Source organism: Leptinotarsa decemlineata, unplaced genomic scaffold (assembly GCF_025532065.1).
Source record: "Leptinotarsa decemlineata unplaced genomic scaffold, Ldec_3_MD MMD2_P_RNA_scaffold_6, whole genome shotgun sequence".
NCBI classification, from domain to species: domain Eukaryota; kingdom Metazoa; phylum Arthropoda; class Insecta; order Coleoptera; family Chrysomelidae; genus Leptinotarsa; species Leptinotarsa decemlineata.
The window spans coordinates 7,786,960-7,809,756 of NW_027412533.1; the positions used below are offsets into that span (position 1 = coordinate 7,786,960).

The 22,797-nt window shown below is 34.6% G+C and overlaps 2 protein-coding genes across 3 annotated transcripts in view; one reads left to right on the top strand and one right to left on the bottom strand.

Moving 5' to 3' along the window:
• LOC111504189 (protein O-mannosyl-transferase Tmtc3) overlaps nucleotides 1-22,797 on the top strand; it is a 211,923-nt gene that overhangs the window by 185,764 nt on the left and 3,362 nt on the right. The window lies entirely within an intron of this gene.
• LOC141480102 (uncharacterized) lies at nucleotides 5-5,922 on the bottom strand. Its single transcript, XM_074169906.1, has 2 exons — nucleotides 4,653-5,922; nucleotides 5-4,591 (listed from the first exon to the last, which is right to left on the bottom strand). Exons 1-2 carry the CDS (start codon nucleotides 5,209-5,211, stop codon nucleotides 1,308-1,310), a joined length of 3,843 nt encoding a protein of 1,280 aa, XP_074026007.1. The 5' UTR covers nucleotides 5,212-5,922; the 3' UTR covers nucleotides 5-1,307.

Below are 22,797 nucleotides of genomic sequence, written 5' to 3' on the forward strand. Positions count from 1 at the left end.
GGGGGGGGCCTAACGGGCCCCGCCCACTGCCTGGGCTCCGCCCAGGTGGGTGGGGCCTCCGGCCCCAGGTAGGCGGGACATCTGGAGAGACATCTACGCCCTCTTCGCGCGCGCGTTCGTAACATAATATGCAACCGAACACCTAACCTAACGTATTAACGTATTAACGTAACCTAACCTAGTACGCTAACCTACCGCTATGCAACCGAACACCTAACCTATCGTATGTATTAACGTAACCTAACCTAGTACGCTAACCTACCGCTATGCAACCGAACACCTAACCTAACCTAACCTAACCTAACCTAACCTAACCTACAGTAACTATTAACCTAACCTAACGAGGGAATACTAACCTAACACCTAACCTAACGTAAGTATGCAGCTAACCTAACGTAGCTATTAACCTAACCTAACGAGGGAATACATTCACCATGTTGGTTCCATTAATACATCATCAGTTGGTTTTGGTTTTGGTTGTATTATTCTATGATTTGGATTAATGTTCAGTCCTGGATATCCCAGTCCACCTGATGATGATGGCCTGACTTTATAGTTTCTCTCCAAAACTTCTTTATGGTTTTTCTCCAATACTTCAACTCTCTGTTCCAGTACATCATACTTTTTCATTGTAGTCCCTGTTATGTTTGACATAGCATCAAATTTTTTATTTGTAGACGCTGTTATGTCAGACATTTTTATGTCTACATCACTTGTAAGTTTGTCAAATTTACGAGTGAAAGTTATCCGAGCCTCTGCAATTTTATCGTTAAATGCTTGCCGGGCGTCCCGAGCAATATTGCCTATTGTGGATTGTATTGCAGCTTGTAGGGCTAGAAGTATAACTTCCTTTGCTCCATTAATTTCCCCCTCAAGATATGATACAGTTACACAATCACTCTTGTCAATTGGTTCACTTGTATTTTTCAATATTTTCCTTTGCATGTCATAATGACCATCTTTTGTTAATTTAAAACCATTCCCAGGAGGACCTCGAATGACATTACCACCCCATTTTCTTTTTCTACCAAACTTATCGATTGTTTTAGACATTGTGCACTCTACGATGATTCTCTTCAAACTGATATTTCTGTCATTTACATTATACTATATATTGCAGTAATTGATTAGGGAAATAGAAATAATACAAATAAAATTTTAATCATTTTATATTCATTACAGTAATACATATACATACATACATAATACATTAATATCACATTACTTCTATCATATATTATTAATTATAAATGGCTACATAAATATCAATATTGAATTTTCCGGTTTTGAAGATATTGAATGATATTTCAATCATTGATCTCGGCAGATAATAAATTAATCAATTGATCCAATGGAGTCTCCTGAGATTGTGATTGTTGAATAATATTACTTATCCAACGAATGTTCTCATTTGGATCGTTTTCATAAAATTCAATATCATTATGACCCCAAGGAAGAGTGTGGGTAGTATTCGGAATGATAAATCGTTTATCGTCGTGATATGATAATGCAACTTTATTTTTTAATTCAGTATACATATCATGTAACACGCTTCTAAATGAATTCATCTTTCTGAATATCATACCACCTTGTTCGACGATTTTTTGATAATCTTCGCATGTCAATTCATTCTTTATTACAGATCGTTTAACCCCTTTGGCTTTCTTAAATTCACCATCAACAGATTTCACATAATATGCTTTAGCACCTGTACCATAAAAACTCATGATTGGATCATTTGGAAATTCATCTTTGAAGTTACCCAAGACTGAACTTGTTACTGGAATATTGAATTGGTTAACTATACTGTAATTGGATGTATCAAATCTACTTATGTTAGTTTTTATGAATTCATAAAAATTTTCTGTGTTTACTTTAAGAATGAGCGAGTCGGTATCTGTGTAAAGTAAAGAGACATTTTCATCAAAGTGTTGTTTGATGCATCCATAGAAAAAGTCATACATGACTGTTTTAGATAATTCTAATATGGAAAATCCCAAATATAATGGTTTATCGTAATGAACCTTCACTCTACCCAATTGAATGGCAACGAAATTATCAGTGAAAATTGAACAATTTTTGAAATTTGGTTTGGCTATGAGAGTGCTGGCACCTATATTTTTCTTTATATTTTCCCAATGTGTAACGAGTCTAACATCAATTCGATTATCTACATTCTCCATTGTCTTTCCATACACCGCATTATTCATTAGTTTATAGAAATCTTTAACAGATTTGTTGTTAGACCTATTACGCATTTCAGTATTAAGATCTATATAGGGTTTCATCCAGCATGATTGTTTGAATTTCAATACTCTATGTGTATTCATTACAATCAATCCATTTTTGACAGCTTGCTGTAGATTCCTATAATGAACAATATATTTTCTTTTATCATTCAAATTTGGAATTAATTTGGGAATTTTCGATTGTGTACGAGGTGGTATTATTTTTTCGACTAAAAATGGAAGGTCAGAATGTTTATCATGCAACTCTTGTGGATAATGAATGTCCACTTCAAATACATACCCATACGGACTATCAGTACTCACATCCATCACATCGAGATTAAGAATTTCATTTGGTGTCAACCATGTAAATTCACTTGTTGGTAGAGGTTGTGACATACTGTGACCGTATAGATTTGTTGCATCTAAATATGTAATGAATGTGGAAGGTTCGTTGGGATTATAATTGGGTAAAAATCTATTATTTGCTATATGTTTCCTCTCGCTACATTGACTAATTCCACCTCGTATACCTTTTTGAAAAAAGTGAATCATATCAATGTCAGTTAGTAATTCCAATTCAACATTAGTGAACTTCAACATGGCATCCCATGATAATCCAGGTGCAGTGTAATATTGTGCCGGATCTAAGTTATATATCTCTAAACTTGTGGTGCGGAAGTTTTCAAAAATATCACATAGTAGCAATACATCCGACTTCAAATACAAATCAGAGTATTCCCCCAAATTCTGACACTCGAATAAATTCCAAACTTTTCTAGCCCTATCATAATCAGTTTCCGATATATGTTCACAATTGAGTGTGTCATAAAACTGATTTTTTGTCGGAAGTAATGGATAATTCAATTTGTCAATGTCATCAACAAAACTATATGGAAATACACCTTTCTGTCTCATCAAATTGAATTTCTCAATTTGTGGGAAATGTTTGTGCATCTCCAAACATTGATCGGAGGTCAAGTTTGCACCCAACTTCTCCAACGAATTAGTCATAAATTTATAACTATCGATAAATCTCATTTTGAGATAATTCTTCCTAACCACACCATCTTTATCGGTATAGCTGTGTGTGAAGAGATGCTTCGTGAAAGATATATATTTCTCTTTAGTTTGCGGGATAACATCAACTTTCTCTTTATTCCTATACAATTCTTTTATGAATAAATGACAATCATAACCACTTAAATTATGAAAAATGATAGGTATGAAGTTTGGTATTTTGAAATTTAAATTACATTTCGAGTGAGCGGCATGTGATCTTTTCTTTCCTGTGACATGACAATGATCTCTTACTTTGACTTCACCATCAGTAAATGCTTTATTACATATACCACAAGTTCTGGCTGCAGCAAACTGTTCTTCTTCTTCGTCAGTTTGTGTATCCATCGGTTTAGGGTTTCTGAGATGATTTTCATGTATCTCTTTCAAATCATCTTCAATGCTACTCACAAATTTCTGAGCTGCATCTACACCCCTATATGTAACAAATTTTGACAAATCATCATTATATGAACACTTTATCAAATAAGCAAATGAATATGGGGCATGTTTGAATGTTTTAATCGTGTATGAACTTTCAGGATTTGGCTCATTCACATGAATCGGTTTAAGCACTGATTCAAAATCAGCATACACTACAAATGGCACCCTCATTTGCCTCTCAAAGTTTTCAAACATTAGTTTATTTTCCGCAACCATTCTACCATATTTATTGATCTTTAAATTAGTAGTTGGTGTTGTGGTACTAATGTGATTACAATCATACATATTATGACGTAAAAGCAATCTCTCATCAGAAAAATATATCAAACATCCGTCACAAAAATATTTTTTCTGTCTATGAGCTGATAGTTGATTAGAAACTAATCTTGAAAGATCTTTGATCCAACAATAGTGACCATTACCGGAGTCATCAGTTATAAACAACAAATTGACATGTCTCCGGAGTCTTCTCTGTGAGTATCGCAATGGACCAATCACTTCATACTTCATTTTACCCTTCTCAAATGTACTCTCTAAACCGTAAACATTAATTGAAATATCATTCCTATCTTCGAATATTTCGATACTCTTATTATTAACTTTAACCGGAAAATCCATACCTGTGACATCTAAAACAGTGGAAAAATGTGGATATGACGTAAGTTCGGACACTCGACTATCTGCAGGATATAATGCTGATGTTATAGCCCAAGCAAAACAATATTGATCTTCATTACGAACATTCACAACAGCTTTCTTCCATTGAATACATTGAGGCAGCTTCACATATGAACGTCCTTCCAGTGGACTGTATTTATTAATGTTGACCTCGAGAAACAATATTTTTTCACAAGTCCAACCTGAATTATAAAAAAAAAATATTACTATTCAATCTTATTGAAATTTTTAAAAAATAAATACCTGAGTCGCGATCCTGGAACTCAGTCGTTTGAGCCACAATTACATCACGGAATCCATCAAAAACAGCATTCAAATCTGAAGATTGGTCCACTATTTTATTTTGGGAATTAAATGACTTCGTGTCCCTCGAATCATCAGTCTGAAGAATATAATTCCCAAAAACTTCCATATTCACCTTGATGCTTTTATGGATCCTGATGGCTGATTCCAGTAATTCAATGACCTTCTGCCTAATCTTATTGAAAAATGACATGTAGTCACTGGTTACAATCGAACTCTCCACCCTGTATGTAGCAATGCGGCAATTGAATGCATTCGTTATAATTTGAACACCGTCAGACAATTGAACACATGCATTATTTTTATGACTCATGGTTCTTCGGTGAGAATTCACTTGGCTCATAGGAATTGTCACATTACAACAATTGCACGTATACATAGGTGTTGCATTATCCACTCTCACCCGTTTCACTGCAGGCCCTCCTTGGCAACTCTGGAGCTGATGCCGACGAAGATTATCACTACGAGTGAAAGATTTACCACAGTCACAGGAATACATTTTATATAATAGTTCTCACTAACTCACTTGATGTAAACTGACATAGCCAACACTCGTACGCTTCTTAAATACACTCTGATAGGACCCGTCAAGACGTCATAGCCAACCCCACTTCTCAACTACATGCGCCAAGATTACCTCCCAACTGAATGCGATAACAGATGTCGATATACGAGCAAGCAGTGGTCGTTGCGGTCTCGGAGAGGGTAGACGCTAGGCAAACAGTCCTCGGCTGCCGTTGTGTCACCATGGATAGCGGGGCTAGAGCGAACCTTCATCGCTTCAGGAGAGGTGAGGGCAGACCGATGAATACGCATTACTCTGCCACACGTCGTGGAGTGAACATGTCGCTCTCTAGCCGTTGAACGGTTATTGCTGTGACGTCACTCCACTACTAACTTGGTGCCCTAACACCGATGGAGCATTTATTACTTGGAGGATCTTCGAAGTATGCAGACGTATGTTTGTACATAGACAAACAAGCACATGATGAAACCCTGTACCGTGCATTCTCCTACACACACACATAAACACACAAAATCTCATATGAAAAAAAAAATCTGAACGATCCATGCACCAGACACTTCAAGGTCACAACGCCTTGACTTCACTGCACAACAAAAAAAACTTCACCAAACAACAACCAATAAAAAAAGCAATTAATACGTCATAGTGGTGGGGGGAGGCCGAGAATCAGCTGTAAACAACTACTAAAAGCGGATGGTTCAATTGCAACAGCAGCCATAAAAAAGCAAATTTACTAGCTGAACAATTTGCGTCTCAATCCACAGCTGATTTCCTGGGAAAGGCACCACCCACTATTACCATACTAGGATTCATAATGCCGAAAATTACTTTTCGACGGCATCTAGTCAGGCGAATTTTGAAATAGCTCTATATCAATAAGGCGTCTGGTCCTGATGATGTGCACGTCGTCATACTTAAAAAGTGCGCAAATGAACTCACACTAGTATTTTGCAGACTTTTCAACCTGTCTCACAAGAAAGGGGTTTTTCCTTCTTGTTGGAAGATTGATCGCGTTCAGCCTATTTCCAAAAAGGGCAAGAAAACTCTTTCAATTAATTATAGACCGGACCTATCACTGATATCAAGAATCATGGAGAAAGTCGTAAACCACCATATTCTCATCCTATGGCTTTCGGGAACAAAGATCAACAGGCGAAATTCTATCATATGTCACCTATATTTAAAATTACTCAATTGAGCATCATGGAGAATGAAAAGCTGTTGCGCTTGATATTTCTGAAGCCTTTGACCATGTGTGGCATGAGGATTTGCTGGCCAAAGTCCGATGCTATGGTTTATCGGATCATTTTTGTGTATGACTCTCCAGCTTCCTGAAAGAACGTTTCCAGCAAGTGGCCGTCGATGGTGTTTCCCAGGGATCCATATTGTCTCCAAGCGTCTTTTTATTGTATACCAACGACTTATTGGAAAAAAACCAAGATTCCAATATATTGCTTTGCTGATGACAGCACACTTGTCATTTCATTTGGATTCCAAGACATCGGCTACGGAGCCACATATTCACCTTCTTTGGAGTATGGAGCTCTACCTCCAAACATTCCACGAAGTTGCTGGATTCCATCCAAAAAAGAGCCTTATGCCTGATTGGAGATGCGAACATCACGTGCAACCTTGATAGTGTGGAACATTGAAGAAAGGTTGGACAGTTGTCTCCCTTCTATAGATACTTTCACGGGAAGTTTTCGAATTATTTGGTACATTTTATTCCACCAAGAACGGTACATATTAGAAATACGCGACGAGCTGTGGCTGCTCATCGTTTTGAGGTTCAACTCAGTACACCTCGAACCTGTTTAGGAAGTCTTTCATCTGGAAAACTGCGTTTATGTGGAATAAACTTGCTGAGAACGCCAATGTGAATCGCCACTTTCGCATAGGCACCGCTCCGAGAGCGCCTTAAGAATTTTCCTGTAGTGCTCGTGTTTTGTACTTGATAAAAACGGTACATTATCTGCATTAAACTCCAACGGTACAGGCATCGCACTCTAGGATAGATCTCAGGGAGCTTGGATTTTTCCGACTTAGTTGATACTTATCGTTATATTATGACCAAAATTACACAAAACCTCTGTAAGTTGTGAGCTATATGTTATTCTGATGTATAAGCTGTATTTATGTGAAGTTTCATTTACATCCGTTCAGTTGTTTAAGCGTGAAAGAGCCACATACATACATACATACATACAAAGATACATACATACGTACATACATACATACATACATACATACATACATACATACATACATACATACATACATACATACATACATACATACATACATACATACATACATACATACATACATACATACATACATACATACATACATACATACATATATTCATATGAGTATAGACAGATATAAAAACCTATATATGGGATAAAAGTGTGGTAAATTTAATGGATAAACCAGCAAGCAATGAACGTGTACGTACTTTCATAACTCTTAATAACATAATATTTCAACAGTACTTACTTCTTCAGCGAGAAGTATGAGAATATTATGAAAATTAGATTTATGATATGATTCAAGTAGAATTTTGTCAGTATGAAACGAAACATGTGTTGTGATACTGTGAACTGTCCACTGAAAATCTCAGAATGAAGTATTTCTTGAATACGCTAAGGATTTTCATCCCATTTCATCCCATACAAATCCAAAACACATACAAGCAGTACTTATAGAAGTCAAAAACAGTAAAATTCTAATGCTGATACTAATCTCTCATATTATTCAACTTTATATAAACTTTTTCATCATATCATAGCTGGCATTGTGAATCAACATATTATATTCCTTTGACCATGAAGATGCATGACAAAAAGAAATTGACATGAACCATTAGAGTTGATTTTTAATTTATGAAACACTAAAAGACACTTCACCACTCGCTTCTCACTGTTGCCAATCATCATCCTTCCTGTGTAGAAAGAAGGATACAGAGTAACTTGATATTTACATGAGTAATTCTAAGGGAAAAAAGTATTTCAATAAAATAGGTAAATCTTGCGACAAGATTCCATATCATATAAATTGTGTAATGTAATAAATTGATATATCCGTGGGATAACATATCAAAATCTGCACAACATTATCTCAATATCTATGAATGAACTCAAGGAAAATGAAAATAATGCATACTTATGGAGACATTAGAACACTGAAGAAACAAATTGTTTTCATCCACAACTTCATCTTTCTAGCACCATTTTCACAAAGTCGATTAAAATTGCTCAGAGCCGCCAGATTCTCGGTATCATCTTAAATCTATTGGGAAACATTTAATTATGTGGTGGAGTTTGGCATACCTTATCGGACAGATGTAAGCGAAGAATTGTTTGTTTTTAGTTATATGAACATTTGGTATTCAGGGGATATCATAACTGAATCGCTCATTGTTTCAAAAATCGACTGAAAACATTGTATTTACAGAAGATTCTGTAAATACAATTGTTTGCAGTCCTTTTGGTAACTGCAGCTGGAGTCCACTGCACTGCTTCGAATAATGCGATATATAGGTATTTCAAGCTGAACCAATTCTAAAAGCCGATATAAATCACCAACATATAGCGATATTTTTGGAATGCAATATATTTTCAATTTCCGATGAATCACTCATATATCGGAAAAACTCCGATTTTTTGTTGCATCTTTTTGCTCCAAGAATTTCATAATATCTCTGAAATCAACCCCATGGGCTATTATCGACGTCACAAATAGATTCTGGGATGAAACTTTTATTAAACGTTGATACGAAATGCTGGAATGGTTGTATTAGAGAGGGATGTAAGGAATGTATCCATGTTACCGAAGGAAAATAAGGAAACGGTCTTTTACGATGAATTATCAGAGTGTCGTCTTTTATATAACTCTTGAGAGTAGTGCGAGGTTGATTTGGTGATTTCAACATGTTATTTCAAAAAATGTATTCATTTCCACTTTCTAATGTACAACAGATACAAAAGTTTTCATTAGAAATTCATTTTCTCCTTCTATTATTTTTCCGAAAGGCCCGCAGGTACAAAATTCAGAAACAAAGATTGATTTGAATTTTATTGTACGATATTTTGTTTATTATTTCCATATTTTTAATTCACTGTTAATTTCAGATTGTCTGTTATGGAAAAAACAAACTTTAAAACTGAAATATTCTTTGCAGAAATTTCATCTTGAAAACTGAGAATTACTCAATAAGAAGTTTTCGACTTGATTTATTGAATACACAATACGAATTTCATTGTATATGAATGAGGTAAATAAGGACACAAGATGATAGAAACATTGTATTCCAAAATCAGTCAATGCAATAATGATAGCACCATTGAATCTATCCATGAATTTTCGCCTCCCTTCATAAACACGAATGAGCACTGGTCCAAACGAAAAACTTGAAAACTGGTTTGTTTCAGTTTCCGTTGAATCATTTGCATCGTCATTGACAATCTTCCCTTATCTTTTTGAAAAATTGTAAATTTGAGAATCCTGAAAATTAATTATTTCAAACGAGACACCATTGGAAATGATGTCATGTATCTGCAGGCATGAATAATAAATATATGATCAAACAATGCGAATATTTGAAAGTGTCATCGTCCTTTGAAATACAGCACAGTATTCTACACTTTCACAAGTTCAAAAAAACTCCACAGGATTTCAAAACACACTTTGGCACTGACAATATATAGAATGTACATCATTTTTGGAAACGTCAATAACAATGAATCAAATATGATATTTTTGTCCGATATTTCTTTTTTCTCAGCACGTATCATACAGCAAAAACATTTATGTTTATTGAACCAAGTTCAAATAAATAGTTTTGCAACGTAACGATCCGTGAGAGCTCGAACAGTACAAATGATAGTCTAGTAACATTATATATTTGCAGGTCTTCTGCCTCTCATGAAATTGCTGCGGGAAAACCCACAAATTCTGGAAACTCGGGTGGATGAAACCCTTTACCCGTTTTCATTATCCATACTTCCACAATACGACTGTCTAACGGTTCTATGATGTTTGAAATTCAGTTTAGGAAGTTTTAGTTTCGTAAAAAGTAGCCAGGTTTGGTTTCTGTTTGATTTTCCACTGATGGTGAGCAAATAATTGGTTTATATTTTGAAAATTGTGGGATCCCAAATCAAGGATTTTTTTCTCTCACTTTCAGTTCTTCATTGAATTTCAATTGTTTGCAATATGTTGCTTCAACGTGATGTTCAAATAATATAATTTCTGCATAGCTTCAGCAAAAAAAATTACTAATACACAAAAGTATAAATCTGTTGAAAATCTGTTTTATATATGAGGGTAGCCGGTCGGTTCGACGTGGGTGCTTTGTTTACTCACTCAAATCGACCGCCGTGTTGGTCGCTGGTTCAAGCCCCAAGCTAAACGATCGATTTTCACTTGCTATCGTTCAACCAGTGTTAGGAATCATACGTTCAAAGGTAAGACCTCGTTAGTCCTTAGCTCGCACAAGTTTCGACTTCTGAGGGTTGTTTACATCGCTCAACCGATCGTGATGAAACTTGACATGTATGAGTAATTTTTCATAGAGAAGGTTTTTAGGCTATCAATTTTTCTGTAACTCGCCACTAGATGGCGCTGTAGATCAATTTTTTGAAAGCACTGTTCTATAACGCTGCGCATGCCTAAGTTCGTTGATTCCAATTCTGTCACAACATTGGAACAGCAGAACAGTATAATAAAAAATATTACAAGCTGTTCACAAAATACTTTTAATCAGTTATAGTAATAATTGTTAGTTCAACACTCTGCCTCACAATACAATTGAACAGTCCTTGAATTTCCCCTGTCTTATCCATCCAAGTCACAAAGCTGAACGAAATTTATGAAGTTGTCTTCAACCGCATAATAATAATAATAATAATAATTTATTTTCGCCAATTAAGTGCAATTTGTAGATATCGGAAGTCAACCAAAAACATAAAGCATGTCATAATTCTGATTAGACTTGCTAGAAAAGAACGAAAGACGTTAAATTATCGTTCGGGTATTCCTGAATGATATCTTTGAGCGTAATATTTACATATTTACTCAGTTTATGCTACGCCCAATGATTATATTTTTTTTCTGATCAATACCCTAGATTCCCGAAAAGAGTGTTGTGAAGACTGCTACCTACTACCTTCTGAATTATTTTTCAGTTTCAAGTACATAATGTAAATCATCATTTTATTTTTTATTTATTAAAATTATTCAGAATGAAATTATAATTTTACTCATTTTTATGTATAAATATGTTCTTGGTTTCCTGTTTTTTCGGTTTTGATATATTTCTTAAATTTTTGTATAAATATTATTCTAATATCATTCTAATTTCCACCTCAGTCGTTTCTCTTGAGTCTCACCTAGTAAGGATTTCAGCAGCTCTTTTCTTGTTCCTCAACTTGTTCATTGCAATTTCTCAGTTTATTTTCGAAGAATTTAATACTCATTGTTTTCATTAAATTTTCACGTTTTCCCTGTATACTCGCATAAGTTACTGTCTTTATGAACTTTGAATTTCATCCTTCTTTTTTCACTTGTTTGTTGATTTCTTTCCTGTTCATTTTTTATTCAATATTTCGAGGCCAATTTTTACATATTTCTTTCTATTTATAGAATTCGTTTCACTATCCTATTTTCAATTTTGACTGTCAAATATCATTCCCGTTCATCATTATTACTTCGCTTCCGCCTTCGTTCGTAAATCAATGAAGTTAATTTGTAATAACTATTGAGATCAGTTTGTCAGTATCTTCAGCGTATTCATATGTATTCAGTCCTGTATGTTTTCTTTCCGTATATTCTTCACCTATCTACAGATAATTATCATAAATAATGAAAGGATCAAGTTATACCCACGTTTCATACCTGTTTAGCTTCATACATTGGTTCCTCAGCAGGAATTGCGGAGTGGAATGAAGGTTTTTCATCAATTGTATTATTTTCTGAAACTCTGAGATTGATTATTACAAAGACAAATAAATTAATTTCAAATTAGAAACAGATTGATTTGTTATTTTGAAGCAACTACCTCTTTCTTTAATGTATCCGGCTAATGTGGATATGCAACTATCGGCTGTTATAGAAAATACTCTCAGACATATTTTTTCACACACTTCATCTGTTCCCTCTGGAAAAAAATTGAAAAACAACTGTTCCTTTCCTTGAAAACAAACCTGCATGTGAGGTAATAAACGAAGCAGATGGGTGTGCTGAAGAGATAATAAAAGTTTCAAAAAAGTATACAATACATTTTGTAAGTTTTTTATAATTTGTTCGATGGTTACCTACCATATCTTTTCAGGAGATAACCAATGGCTCGACCGATAAAACGTTGTGTTTTTCGATACATATTGAAACTACCTTATTCACTTGTGAATCAGAAATGGAAAGCATTTTTTTCTTGACATACAGGCAATCTATTTTTTCACTAGTTATATATATTTTATGTATTGATTTTGTATTTTTCTTCTTTATTCCTCCATCTTGTACGTCGACTCCTTCCTTTCCCAACCAGATTGTGATTATATGAGATATTATATTTGTTAACATCTAGTATTATCTTAAGAGAAAATAACTTGGTTGATAACTATTACTTATATTTTGATCGAATTTAAACCAGACTACTATTATCAGGATGATATATCTCGATGAGATTTCTGAATAAATAAGTAGATGATGAGTATATGATACTACTTCATCAACTTTCGTTTAGTTTCCTGATTGAATCGACTGAAACGGTTGAAATGTCAATTACTTGCTACGTCCTAACTCCAAATCAACGAAATCCGCCATGACAATCTAGTTTTAATTCCGTTGGCAGATTACGGAAACTCCTACAATACTACTGACCTACTTTCTCTAACAAAATCGTCAGTCCGTCACATTGGCCTGCCGTGTTTTTATTCTTTTCCACGATTACTAACTCGTTCTCCGAACTTCTAATTTACTTTATAGCAAAGACATTGTTTTTTTGTTCATTCTTCCGGATTTCATTTCAGATTGAAGACAAAGAATTCCGGGAATTGCATTTTTCCTGACTGAATATTCTCGTTAGATGTTCATGCACAGTTATTCATGAACTGTGTCTCCAAAACATGATCACAATTAGTAGTTCATATGTACAAAATGAAGCAAATCCACACATGATGTTTCAAGATAATTGGTTGTTCCGTTGGCGACAAAGATATTCCAAACGCTGAAAAATAGCGTCAGAGAATTGAGATCAGCTCGTAACTGAATCGGTGGCCAGATTCCTTGAACTCCTTTGAAAGTTGTAGCTTCACAGCAGTTTAGTATAAAACATAAATACTCAGATTCTTCAAGCATATTCAAAGTTTAATTAGCAGAATTGTCATCATAAAAATGGAATGTGTTCTAAAAAGCAAGAAGAATTCGAATCTATTATATTTTCAAAAAGTTTTGTTTTGTTGAAAAAATAAGTCCTAGCTTTTGAAAAAACCAAAGAAAACATTTTGAATGGTCCCATTTTATAGTCATGTCAAGTCAGTAGATTTTCCAGGACTCTGATAATTCATTGAGCAGAAAGAATGAGAGAACCCAAAAACACTGTTCGAGAATTATCATCACAACATATAGTAGGCCGCAATCAATTTTTCTGATTTTGCGGCAGACATCATCAGTGATATGTGCCATGACTGCGAGGACAAAAACTCCATCTTGAAGTCGTTACTGATGCCTTTATAAAACTACATCATTTCTACTCCATCAGACATAGTCATTTCATTGTACGTGTTTTCAACAATTGACTTTCAGAAAGACTTTCCATAGCGATGATCTCATTAAAACTGCCCTTCAGAACTGGTTCGAATTCCGCTTCTAATCTCCATAGTTCACACTGATAAATTAACCACTCAGTTCACGCTGAATAAAAGGGACAATCAGAAAGTACATTTCAAACCATTTTCTATCAGGGAAATAGAAAAATCATTGAGCGAAGAAAATTGATAGTAAACAGAACAGGCACTCAATTACATAGTATTAGCTTCCATTTCGCCTTCCAGAAAATGAATAATGACTGCAAAGAACAGTTATCAAGTCTAGCAATCCTAATTCAATTAAAGCCACTACGATCTACTCTCATTAGCGGAGAATTTAATGAATAGGTCCTACAAAAGGAAACTTCAAAAGTGCAGTAACAACCTTAGATGGTTATTATTCATTCAACGTGACCTCGTTAGCGGTGCTTCTGGTATGAGAAATTGTGGTTGTAACGATTATAATATGTATTTTTAATAGGGTTTTCTTTCTTCAATATTGAATAACTTGAAAAATTTGTCAAAGATTGGAAACTACTTTTACACGATCTATAAAACAAGCTTCAAAAGAAATATACATTGGGTTTGATGCGAGTCATAGGGATAACTTCAAATAAGACTTCAACGAGATTGAATAAATATAACCATTGCTCTCAAAAATTGCTTTGAATTTTGATAATTCAATCTTGATTCGTTCGTATTAATTCACATTTAATGGGTGATTGAGTGTGAACAATTTTGTGAATTTACATTGAGGAGTAATAATGTGCAATAATGTCGTTTTCGTACATCAACATGAATTTTAAACATTTGATCAGCATATTTCCATCATGAGTGTCCAAAAACTCGTATACCACCACAAATAACATTCAAACAATATCTATATTTTTTGCGATTTCACTGTAAAATGAAAGTATGTACATGAAGAGGATATTTTCGTGTCCCTTTTATTTTATGATATTTTTGTCAACTCATCGACCCTTCAGATGCGACATCAAAACGTTGAAAAAACATTTTATACGAAATTGTATATTTAATACCGACATTTTTTCAGTCATTTCAATTTGACTCAGTAAGACAACTCAGGTTTATAGCTACTACAGTGAAATTGGTATTGTAAATGATAAGAAGTTTCACGGCACGCTGGATTGAAGCATTAAAAATATTCTTTAGTGAAGTATTGGAAAGTTGGGGATTATAAAGTAGTCATTTTTTCGAAATTTCATTTCTCTCCGAAAGTTGAAGAAACTTTGAACACCATGGATGTACCGACTATACGTGAATTCATGTTAATTTATCATATTAATTTTTTATATTTTCGGCATCGTCAACTGTGAGTATTATCATTTTATTCTTGATGGGGTTTGTTAATGATTTTCTCATCCACCCAAAGATTAACGTGGCCATTCGGAGACCCGTCAGTTGTGGAATGTAGCTGGATCAATCCAAAATCCACCAGATCATATCTCAAAAGAAAAAATATCTCTCATATATTACATAATTTCTTGAGTATCCACTTTTTGGAATATTGCATTCTCATCTTGGATTGCATCAAATGTTCAATCTGTTGAAATTATTATTGAAATGAATGATTTTTTATGTTGAACGGTTTTATTGTAAAAAAAAAGGTAATGAAAATAGAAAATGTATATAATGTAGGTAAATAATGTACAAATAACTGAAAAATTATTCGGAATATCCTAGGAAGCAGCCATCACACCACTTTCCTTAGCAATCTACGGTATTGATCAGATGAAAAAAATTGAATCGTTGGGAGTAGCGTAACCTAAATAAATATGTAAAAACTACGCCCAACGATTCTATCATGTTTAATCTCGTCAATACCGTAGTCTGCTGAGGAGAGTGGTGTGATGACTGCTACCTAGAACCTTCCGAATTATTTTTAAATTTTCAATACATTATCCTCATCATTACTATATATATTTTTTTGAAAAAAAAAACCGTTTTGTTTTACTCATTTTATTTTTTTTTTATTTCAATTTAGTTTTTAATTCTGTTACTCAATTTTTCTCATTCTGGTTAGTTCCTTTGGTGCCTCAGTATTGCAGGGTAATATGTAATCTGTCATTTTGTAGCTGTGGCCATCTTGAATTTGCATTTTTTCCAAAGTGTACTACTATTCTTCGTGTCAAACTATGTCATTTGATACCCATATTGAGGTTATTGTGAAAAAAATTGTAATCCGCCATTTTGTAGATGCTGTCATCTTGAATTTGCATCTTCATCAAAGTGTAAGAATAATCTACTAGTCAAGCCCTACCATTTGGTGCCCATATTCAGGTAGTTGTGAAAATATATGTAATACGCAATTTTGTAACAGCGGCAATCTTGGGCTTACAATTATACAGAATGGTCTTGTTTCATGATTTTTTGTTTAGAGTTCACTTGATAGAAATTTCAAATTGAAAAACAGTGCACTTTGTTTCATCTCTCTAAGTACCATAGTTTTCCCGTAATTAATTATTGAAAATCGAATATGATAGGGTGGTGACGTCACGACCCTATTCCCGCTTCTTGTTCGATTGACCTATAGGAACAATACAAATAATCAACATTGCCAAAATTTACGGAGCTTATAATTATCAATTTAATTATGGAAGTGTATATGAACCTGTTAACGTTTCAATTAATGAAAAATTCTCTACATGGAATAAAATGTACAAGAGAAATCATGTTTGGGAATAAGGTCTACATCTAAAATCAGTACACAAAGTCAATAGATCACAAAATATATACCTAAACTATGATTTTATGCATTATTTAATAATATACAATTATGAAAATCAAAAAATATTGCAAACTGGATCAAAACATCATTTCAAATATTCAATTTATTCTACAATCCTCAATCTGTACAAGTGCAATTTATTATAAAAAAACGATTCCTACATACGTACCTCTTTCTAATATAGCTACTGAATTCAAGTTATAGGCTCGCTTGGGTAATCTGTTGAATCTTCCAAAAAGAGGAAGGTTGAATGAGGTCAAGTATAGACAGAATTGATTTTACTCAAACTGATCCAACAAAAGCTTCTGAGGTAATAATACCATTATTTAAATGATAAAATTTAATCAATTTTTTTTCATACTTTCAGTAACAGGATTAACTCCAGATAATACTTTCTGTGGAGAATACTTGAAAGTTGAAATGAAAAACTGTGTCATCAAATTCAATATTTTTGTTCCCCTTTCATTTATAGTCACTTTTTGAATGATTTCTTTAAAGTCTTGGAAGAGTAGAAGGATTGTAGTTCTTTCTTTTCAATACTTCCACCCCCTTTTTTTTCTCATCATTTTATCCTTCAGGAACCTAAACTCATTATATGAAATAACTCACCTATAAACCAATGCGCTTTCTGTTTTCCTATGCCTTTCCGCACAATTAAAATCAGCACAAGAATGCACCATAATAATATTCAATTATATCTCTAAAACACTTTTGAAACATACACAAACTAAACTCGATAGGAACGAACTGTTCCTACGCGAGCTGTCAGCTAAGAAAAAGTTGAAACTCAACGTTGCAAAAACAAGCAGAATGGATCCGATACGTTTTCAATGCCGAATAAACCAATAAATTGTGATATGGGTAGGTACTACATTTTCCTGAGAAAATGAACGATCAATTGAAATTTTCTGTAATTATTCATGCATTTTTTTCAAGAATAAAGCCAGCACACAAATAAATATTCAATGATATGATCGCTCGAATCCACGAATTAAGCATAAAAATGGACAATAATATTTGCCTTGATAACTGATAAAGTACAATTTATATCTAGATATGATTCTAAATAGAATTAAACGAGCTGTTTATTCAAATGGTTTTCGAATGCTCATGAACCCTAATAAAATAAATCAATTATGCCTTCATGCCATCCACTAAAAATAAGAAATTCAACGTTACTGATATATTAGCCATATTGTCATCCAGTTAGCCAGCGCCCTCTGTAGTGCATGTACTCTTTCTGTCAATGGTTTCCACAAACTTCGTATTTTTGTTAAAATAATTTCGAAATGAATGTTGAGCCTAGTTTTGTTAAAGCTGACTCCCGACAACTTACCAAGAGTCGATTTTTGAATGATCGATGAATTTCACTTGAAAAATTTGCAATACTTTGGTACCGAACGGAAGAATGAAAAATTGAAACGGTACGTGATATATTTAGTAGGTCACTTTTATTTATATGACATTCATTTCAGACTTTGTCTTTTATCGAAGGATGGAAAATTTTGATTTAATTTTTATTTTATCTCGGTCAAGGAGCAGTATGGTGACTGAAAAGAGAAACAAAAATATGTACAGTGAAATGTAGAATTTCTCCAGAACATATCAATCCAAAAATAAACTGAAAAAATATTTTTCGGAACGTAAACTAATGACAAGGAATATGAAGCAAAATAGGCACCCGCCGAGACCTACCTTTTACAAAAAAAAACGTTTTTTAATTAGATAATTGTAACAGGTATATTCACACCGAGTTGACAACAATAACAAAAAAAATGGCGTCTGTCAAATTGGATCATCAGATCTGTGATTCGATATTAAAAACCAATACATTTGGCAACTCCGCTCCAGACAAGATCAATATTATTGATCAACAGACACGCGGCCAATATAAATTATTCCTTTTCGAATTATTCTTTTTTCTGCAAATATAAAGAGATTTTGGGATCGATTAGGCTTGATAAGTATAATATACCCCTAACTTGATCAGTCTATAAGCAAACCCGTATCATTTTCCATAGCATGAAACCAGCCCATTAATTTAGTTGTATCGTCATCAAAGCTAACTGTGTGTATTGGATCTGTCATTAGGAAGGGAGTCAAACTTCAGTGATTGAATTCGATCTGAACAAATGAATAAACAAATAAACAAACAGGGCAAGCTAAATAAAACCGTTTAAATATCTCAGGGTTTATTTTGAAATATTTTCAGTTACCTATTTCGGAACATTGCTTGAGTGGCCTATTCCATGAATTCGGAACGTGCGATGCATTTTTCATACCGGCAATGGGATTTCGAAGGCATTAGTTTAACTGGGGAAACAGCTCATATTTCACGTTCTTCAGATACATACGAATTCATCTTGTTAGGTGTTCGTTATAGAAAACGTGCTTAGACTGCTCACTCATGAATGACCAGTACGAGAAATTGGGTTTGATCATATTCCAAAGGGATTTTGTTTTCTTTGAAATTATTCTACACCAATTTTTTGTATCTTCGGCTGGAATATTGTAGCATCATGTTTGTTTGAAAAAGTAGAATCGTCAAAGTAATGCTCTCAACTGTAAAGAAACCCAACATTTTCATAAAATTTCCAAGATATTATGTTATATACATGATATTACTGGAGTTGCTCGTGTCTCAGGAAATTTTATATTCATTTATTTCTCAGTAGTATGTCCAACATGACTATAATGTAAATGAATGTAATTCAGTTATGAAATAAATTTACAGATTGATATATCACGCTTTTTAGGGTTAGGTTAGGTTAGGTCCAAAGTTAGTGGGTTTATTCGGCCCTCCACCGCAACCCGCAAGGATTTATTGTGACTTACACCTCTTCATACTCGACCAAATAAACCCAGCTTCTTAACGAAGCCGATTAGTTTGTATGGTGAGTGGTCTTTCACGTCAGATGGTAAGAGAACGGTTCTGCCGATCAGCGGGGTAGGCAGAAAGTTAATGCTCTGCTGTGTCATCGTTAATGAGGTAGTCGGATAGTCAAGGTGCAAGATTTCCACCTTGATACCCGCAACAACCTTCCTATATGAGGGTTTTTGCACGTCAGCTACACCTGACGATGCATTAGATTCAACCGTGCAGAGCTTTTTCGCCTCTTGTTTTGGTGAGCACAAACGTCAGCTAAGCTGCTCATGTGGGGTTTGTTTCTCCACCTGAGATAGATTCTGCGTACGCCGCTCAAGAATTTGGTGCAAGGTGGTTTCATAAGGTACCCTGCTCTTGAGGAGACGACTCAGTCGGTTCCTGGCTGCACCACCAAACATTTTTTAGGTTCAGTTATTGGATCAGAAGTTGGAGAGTTGAGAAGCTTCCGCTTCTGATCTAAATTTACAGGGAGATCAGTTGGAGTCGTAAGCTCGACATCCATCTCCTCTGTGGACTCAGCGTTAGAAATAATTTTTGAGTTTTGTCCATAAAGTCCCCCGAGTAGCTAGGCAAAGAAGGTCAATCACGGCAGAGCCCTGCATTACATTACATTCCAAGGCGATGCTACGACGAGAGGGCGCATGGTATATCGAAGGTTCCGTAGATACAGCTGATGGGCTCAGTGTCATTCATCCTCTCGGCACAGATACACACACCTTAGGATTAAGCCATCCTTGGGATGCCATTCAGTTAGGGAATAACAGAACCACAAGTGATTCTGTCATTCCCGTATCCAGCGGGGCTAGGCAGGCATCCGATGGTCGGTTTGGTCATCCCAAGCCAATGCACTCGCCAAAAACACATGCACAGTGTTTCAGGCAGTGAAAGATGAACAAGGACAGCCAGCCCGCCGCCTTTTGGGGTACTCGACTGAGGTTTGATTTTGATTTTTCTAATCAGATAATCAGTATGACATGAAAAACAATAATATGTATGGATTTCAGTTCAATAATGATATGAATTCGAATATTTCAGTGAAATATTTATTTTTCTCACTCAAAATTAAATAATTTCTTATTTTATTTTGATGTGAAAACAATTTTGGGTTACTGAATAGTTATAGAAAAATAATTGTCAATTATCAATTGTTACCTCCTTCAGCTAGTCCCCACATTGTTTCTAGGAGTGTGTATTGATTTGTTCAATATATTGAAACAGTAAACCTAGAAACAGTAAATCTAGAGAAGATCCAACACAAAGAATAGTACCTGATGTAACCCAAATACAGGCAAATTTACCTAAAGAACCTGGAGTACCTGCATTGAGGCGTTCGGACCGTATAGAAGGACATACAACAGGATGAAACGTTTAGTTTGAGTAGAGCCTAGATGATGATAGCACGACCAGCTGTCGAAAGCGCTCGCAGATAATTAAATAGAAGTTATAAAGCTTCAAATACTTTTTGTGACTCAGTTGTGAAAATTTATTCATCATTCAAAATATATACAGTGTGTCCCACTTCTCATGGAAACACCTTCGTATCTTCCGTAATATTCGAGGTAGAACGATGAAACTCTCAGGATTGATGGAAATGCTCAAAATGTACCTACGATCTGAATGGGGTTGGCCAAAGTGATATACACTGTCCGTCCACAGTAAAAATAGGGTGTTCCGTCGCGAGTGGCGGACAGTGTATATCACTTTGGCCAACCTCATTCAGGTTGTAGGTGCATTTTGAGCATTTCCATCAGTCCTGAGAGTTTCATCGTTTCACCTCGAATATAACGGAAGATACGGGGGTGTTTCCATGAGAAGTGAGACACACTGTATATATGTATGTATATATATATATATATATATATATATACCGGGTGTCCTACATTTTATTTGACAGGCAATATCTGGTTTGTTGAAGGTGATACACAAAAATGTTTCATACAAAAGTTTTAGGAGTTCATGATATAATTGATATAATATGATGATATAATTGATATAATTTTTAAATATACAGGGTGTTTGGTGTAGGTGCTACAGACCAAAATTCCATTTTTTTAAATAGCACGCCCTGTATATCATTACATATTCAGATGCTACGTTAAATTCTGATATCATTTCATGTTTGGTTTTTGAAATTCGGTTACGGCGTTGTTGAGTAATTGCTTAAAATGTAAAGTCTTGAGAACGACTATTATTTTTTTAAATATCTCATACAATTATTCTCTCTGCATCAGATCACATGAAAATTAGTCAAAATTTTGGGTGTTCGAAGTTATGGTTTCAATTTTGAGTTGTGGAATTCAGTCAGGAATCATTTTGAATTTGAAACAATTGCGAAATTGAAAGAGGTGTATTCGAAAACAAATCTTTTATTAATGACAATGTAAATAATATAACTTGATAAATCATTTCATAAGAATGGTAGGTACCTAGAAGTAAGTCATAAAAATTGTTCAAAGTGATGCCCATTAGATATTATACAGGCTTCGAAACGTCGAATCACTTCTCTCGTACAAGTCGCTCTTATAATATCAGGCGTAATATCACTGCACGCTAGTCGAATTTTCATTTTCAGATCATCCACATTCAAAGGGGGAGTAAAGAAAAACAATATCTTTCAAATAACCCCATAGGAAAAAATCAAGCGGTGATAAATCTGGGGAACGAGCCGGCCACCGAATTGGACCCTCATTACCAATCCATCTATTTGGGTACGTTCTATCCAGGTATTCAGTAACAACCTGTGAATTGTGAGGAGAAGCACCATCTTGTTGCCACCAAATTCCTTGTCGTTCTGCTATGGGAATATCTTCCATCAACTGGAGCAAATCATTTTCTAGAAAATGTAAATATCGCAATCCATTGAGATTTTCATTGAAAAAGTAAGGTCCTATGATGCGGCCATTGAACAATCCACACCATACATTAATACCCCAAGTAGTTTGAAAATTACTTTCGCGGACCCAGTGGGGATTTTCTTGAGACCAATAGTGACTGTTATGTCGATTCACAACTTCATTACTGTGGAATCGCGATTCATCGCTCCACAAAATTTGACTGAATATGTTAGGACTTTCATGTAATATTACCTGAATACAAGCAATGAATTCAAGTCGTCG